The sequence below is a fragment of the Centroberyx affinis genome, unplaced genomic scaffold, assembly GCF_046629955.1.
Source record: "Centroberyx affinis isolate AG114_WGS23_722 - 3 ecotype Tasmania unplaced genomic scaffold, CSIRO-AGI_Caff_v1 ptg003252l_1, whole genome shotgun sequence".
Classification (NCBI taxonomy): domain Eukaryota; kingdom Metazoa; phylum Chordata; class Actinopteri; order Beryciformes; family Berycidae; genus Centroberyx; species Centroberyx affinis.
Window position 1 is genome coordinate 297,857 of NW_027281278.1, and position 6,000 is coordinate 303,856.

At 45.3% G+C, this 6,000-nt stretch overlaps 1 protein-coding gene across 1 annotated transcript in view; it reads right to left on the reverse strand.

The window, feature by feature from the left end:
• The window catches only part of LOC139660220 (protein sidekick-2-like), a 243,186-nt gene extending 237,801 nt beyond the window's left edge, over positions 1–5,385 (reverse strand). Inside the window, 1 exon segment of the mRNA XM_071538305.1 lies at positions 5,250–5,385. Coding sequence (XP_071394406.1) covers positions 5,250–5,337 — 88 coding nt within the window. The 5' untranslated portion in view covers positions 5,338–5,385.
• Positions 5,386–6,000: the final 615 nt, after the last annotated feature.

Here is a 6,000-nt window from a genome sequence, read left to right on the forward strand (position 1 = left end):
GGAGTCCTCCAGTGAATTAAGATACAGTCCATTATTAAGCACAACAGGCACCTCTCCTGCAGACACTGTAATACAGTACAAGGAGTTTCTATTTTGCTAACGATTCCATATCCTTTGCTTTTATGTGTTCTTTAATTGGAGAGTTTTAAGAAGTGGGGGGCTGCTGGGGAGGAAGAGCAGAGGAAGGGAGAACAGAAAGAGAGAGACAGAGAGAGAGAGAGAGAGAGAGAGAGAGAGAGAGAGAGAGAGACAGAGAGAGAGAGAGAGAGAGAGAGAGACACTATATGCTGTCTCAAGCATAAGCAAGCATGTAACCTACTGCGAGTGGGTGCATCTGGTCCACATACCCTGTTGTTCCATCAAATTCACTATGTGCCCTACTGTGTGTAATTGCATTTCTGTGTACAGGATACATCTCACCGGCCCGCAGCGTGTTGAAGACTATGAATACACAGTCCTATTACTGTACTGTGGGAGGCAAGTCTGAGCATCAAGTTTAGTGCGGTGAGAAGTGTTACGCTGTGTTTATGGCTATTAATGAGCAAGAACAGCAGTCATTCATATTCGCTCCTTTCACTCTATCACCCCGAAGCTTTGCCCTTGGCCACGGCTCTGCTGAGGAGAGGCTGTGGCATTGTAGCTATAGAGCACATAGCAGGAATGTGTGTGTGTGTGTGTTTTTGGATAAACAAAAGTGACCTGGCCATCCCATAACGTCCATGAGTGAAAAAGAAAAAGGTCCAGATCAATAAAAACAGTCCCACTCCGGAGAACTCTGGAAGTGCTTTCTAGAGAGAAAAACAAAAAGTCTTTCAGCTACGCCTATCGCCTGGACTTGCCAATGCCGGAGACCTTGGGTGGAGGTTTTGTGTTATTGAACGTAGCACACTGACACTCCAGACATCCCTCTGAGAAATCTATCCGTGGACTTTGACCATGAGTTTTCTAGCCTGCCCCGAATACTGAAAGCAATGTGTTGTGACCTTTGGCCAAAGTGCTGGCTGAAGGGATATAGGACAGACTCACTCTTTCTTGCAAATCGCTTCACAGAGCGCAGCTGCTACAAGGGAACTGAGTTCCCCTGTCTGTCAATTAAGATGAGTGACAAATCAGAGCATTTGTAGTCTGGGGCCATCCTCTCAACCCCACTGTCTCCACATATCACTCACACTCTCATCTCAATGTGTTTCTCTCTCTTGTTTACCACTTCAGTGTTGCCCCCACCCATCAAGTCAATTTTAAATCATCACAAAAAGTACACTTACGTCTGCCACCTAAGAAAGGCATGGCTCATACAAAAAAGACCAAAGGTGGTTTTGAAGTGGAACAAAGAAAAACTAACAATGGAGGGACCTTGATGAGAGTAAGCCTTCATCTAATTGCAATGCTTCAGACATTGCTGTCTCCTTTATGCACCCAGGAGATGGGAGATTGGCTCCTCAAGCTCTCTCTCGACTCACACACACATACAAAAACACAGAGACATGCACACACATACACAAACACACACAGTGTCTCTTTGGCACAAGTGTCTCTTTAGAGGAGAACAGAGGAAGAGTCACTTTGAGGAAAAGAAAGGAGGCGCCACTGACATCACAACAGTCTCATACTGCCATATGGCAAATGCAGGTTTCACCTATTTACTTGAAAGCCACGGACTATCTCACTGAAAATTCTCATTGCATGTTTATGATTATATACCCCGTTTTGCCGCCTGTGATGGGAATGTGTCCAATATCCTTTTCCTCCCAGGCAGTCAAGAGGATGCTCACAAGCTGCATGCATTTCATTCCAGCCATGCAAATTTAAATCTCCCTAACAGGTTTCAAATCAACATGCCATCACAGACATCTATTATTGTGTCAAGGTCAATGTCCAAAACACTTAGCTAAAAACAGACCACTCTAAGCATCCCAGGCATCCTCACCAGGCAGTAGCATGAAATAGCTCATTTCCATTGCAGCGCCCTCCCCTTCTCCAATGCCTCCATACTCTCTCATCACCATCCTTATGGACGTTAATCTGAGTGCCATGCCTCTGACAGAATGAAGGCCTCAACTCCTTCTAAAACTCCTAAAGTCAAGCTGTAAAACAGTCAGGCTAATCTGCTAACGTTGAGTGATGCAGAAGTGTGTGTGCCAAACATGACATTCCAATTGAGTCCTTCCCCGCTGCTCTGAGCTCCAAAATAGACGTGTTAGAAATGACAAAAACAGCAGGCTAGGCCGACATTGTCTCGGCACGACCTCAGTAAATGAGGAATGAATGTGAACTGTAAGAGACACCAGGCAGCTCCTATAAATGTCACTTCAAGCATAATATCTGGGGTGTGCTGGGGGGATGTCCTGTTTTACGGAGTTTATGAAAGGAAGTTGTGAGAGTAGTGTGCTTATGTGTCAGTCACCAAAAAAGGGGCTTTAAGCTTTACAGGGTCTTGGTTTGAAGATAGCATTTTGGAAGGAAGCAGAATGCTTCGTCAAGCAACGATGCCAGCACTGGAGTGTGGATCTCAAAGTGAAAGCATTAGCCTCATTTGGATAACAATGACAAAAACACTGATAGAACAAGATCAGATCTTGTAGCTATCAGTCTGTTACATGGACTCATTATGCATATAGATATATATATTTTTCTATTATTTTCCTGCAGCGCACAATGACTGACAATACACAAGAAGTGAGGATTATTTCTCTCTCCGCTCAGTGAGCCTTAAAGCAAGACATCATTGTGCTTCAGTCTGATGAAGGCCGCTCTCCCGTCGTTAAAAGGGCGTTTCAGTGGACTGGTCGTTAAAATGTGGCCGGCGCTGGGTGACACGTCCATCCAGAGACACCCTGCTCGCCTCATCGTGTTCTTTAATCATTGGAGGGAAAGAGAGGAGCCCGCAGCAGGGTCACTCTCAACGAGCGGCACTCCGAACAGTCTGAAGAGAGTCCAATTAAATCCCACATTTTCTGGTCCGTGAGCGACTACGTAATGAAATCTGAGGGATGCTGCCGGATGGACTGAACAGGAAGACCAGAGAGAGAGAGAGGGGGGGGGGGGAAGAAAGAGAGAGAGGGGGGGGAGAGAAAGAAAGAGAGAGAGAGAGAGAGAGACACAGAGAGAGAGAGAGAGAGAGAGAGAGACAGAGAGAGAGAGAGGGGCTGACAGTCTCCATCCCCAACTTCCGCACATACACAGTCACATGCATGCATATCACTTTATGCACCCATGCACATCCAGATACAGAGGAGAGGCACTTCTCCCCCGGGCCATTGGTGTAAATAAGAATGTGTTCTTATTTGACTCGCTTAGTTAAGTTAGCATTAAGAGGAACAGAGAAAGAAAGTGAGAAACAAGCATCTAGAATCAGAGACAGGCGGCAGAGAGAAAGACATAGAGGGAGAGGGAGACGAGAGAGAGAGAGAGAGCGAGACAGAGATAGAGAGAGAGAGGAGGGGGGAAACTGGCAATGTCAGGATTCTTAATCCCTGGGACGAAGAGTTATCAATCTGCTGTAAATGTCAGGCAGTAGGATATGCCCTCATGAATGATGGATATCTGCCATATCGTAGCCTTGTTTGTTTTTTTCATCTCCTCTACATTGTATTATTGAGTGAGCGCCACAAAGAGTCTATCTTGAGAGGTAATATTCCCCCCTTACAGTGGCAGCAATACCTGAATCACAATTACCCAAGCAGAGAGGGTGAAGAGGCATGCAGAGAGCGAGGGGGAAGGCGGGGGGGGCTGCATTTTAACCACAGGATGCTCCCTGTGTCACCCAGGTTAAGCTACATACAAGGGAATTTAAAACAAATGGATGCATCACTTGCAAAAATGCTAAGAGGGAATTTGTCTAAATCAGGGGTTTTCATGTCAAGGACCTCCACGTAGATACACTTTACACCAGAGACACAAAACCAAGATTTGTACCGCGGACTCTCTATTGTATTAACTTCTACATTGAATGAAGCAACAGTGAAATTGTACCAATCCTCATTTTTCCTGGGACCCCCTGGATACCCCTCAAGGACCACTGGGGCTACCCAGACCCCAGTTTGCAAACCACTGCTCTAAATGATGTAAGGTGATAAGGGTCAAGGTGGCGGTGTCATGCGCTGTGTTTTACCAGTCCTCACACAGGTCTGCTATCAATTTCCCAAAGCAATCAATCACGTTCAGTGGCTTTCCCTGTATGAAAAAGAACTAGCATAATCCGATAATAAAATTTTGAAGGATGCTATACAAATATCACTGCAACTCTAATATTCTATAGGGATATTATAGTCTAGTTATACCACAAGGGATTAAAATAAAGTAAGGAAGATCAGTATAGACTCAATATTGGGTACCACAGGCACTCTAAATTATTAAGATTATTACAGTGAGAGTTAGAGTCGTACTCTAGCTTCCTTCGAGGTCATCGACTCCAGTGGATGCAAATTACCACACTTGGCTGCTGCTTTTCTCTGTGCAGAGGAAAAGCACTGCGTAATTCTCAGACAACCAATTCAAGTCTCTTTTTTTTTTTAATTCAGAGCTGTTTGTCCTGTCTTAATTCGCTCCATATCAGCATGTGCCATATCTGTTTATTTACAGTGCAGCTGCTTGTTTGCTGCGCAAACTTCCACCTCCATGGGACCCCGCTTGATTAATTAATTAGGATTTATTAATCAGATTAACATCTTGCACAGCTGGGCTTCTAATATGACACACTCATACAGTGGCATATGTTCAAATAAGAAAATTAAATTACCCCAACACTATAACAGTTGAAAAAAAAAAAAACTTTGGTTTTCATAATCAACTGCATTAAAATCAGAGCACTCCCGCTCCAATAGCCTACATCTGTCACACTCTGTTACATAGACAACACTGGGATAATGTGAGCTAAATAGAGCCAACGGCTGGGGAAATTGGGTTAAGATTAGGGCTAACATTAGCAATTGGGGCTCACAACTCATAAAATGAAGTTTGAGTCTCACTGAAATGTTTCATCAAGCAAATAACTGCAACAAAAAGTGATACATGCGTATGTGTGACGTGAGATAAAGATAGATGTGGGGTCAATGTGAATGATGCGAGCACGCCGAAATAGGCTACGCACAAAACGCAAAAATGAACGGACACATCACAGATCCTATACAAAAGTGACGGATAGCGACCATTAGGTCCCACATTAACATCCAAGGGGAAAAGAGGCTACTACAGACAGCCATGGCCTGTGTGATGACTGATCGTCACTAGAGCGAATGCCCCAGTCTTACCTTGAGCTCTTGTGCAGTGGATGAATAACGAAAAAAATAAAATCCATGTGGCGCGCCACATCGGTCTGTTCCCGGAGTCCTCAAACATGGTCCAAACCCGGGCGAATTGGACAACGGGTGCCCGGCACGCTTGAAACATGTTGCTCTGTCCGAGTCCTGACGGGGTTCTGCTGGGTGCTGTCCGCCTGCTGTCGGGTCTGTCTGTCGGGGAACCTACGGGCGCTCCAGCGGGGAAGCGCGCACCATCCAAAGAGCGCAAAACCGGGCAGAGGACGCTGCAGCCTGGCACGACCGAAGTTGAAATTCGGTCAGTCAAAGTCTATTTTTTCTCAGTTAAAATCTGCCCCAGTTCCATGTGCACTGAAATATAATATTATCCTTTAAGTGGGGAAGTGGGGTACTACTTGGTTTCTTTAAAATTCTGGGTAAAACGGCGTGTCTCAGTCAGTCAGATGGATCCCGCAGGTTCAGTCCAAATCAGCGGTCCAATTCTCGCTGCACCTGTAAGAAGGCAAGCTGAAGATCGTACTCGGCAACACTTTTTCATACACTTCTTTATGTGTCCTTGAAATGTGTCTTTTTCCTTTCTTGTTTTAAAGTTCAGCCTCCTCCATCGCTGTCCGAAACCAAACGGCTATAGTTCTTCAACGCCAAATGAACAGACTTTCCTCGAATCCGCTTGAAGAGGAGGACCGGAGCACCAGATTAGGAGCACGCCACAAAGTTCCTTCCCAAGAGCGCTGCCAAGGTC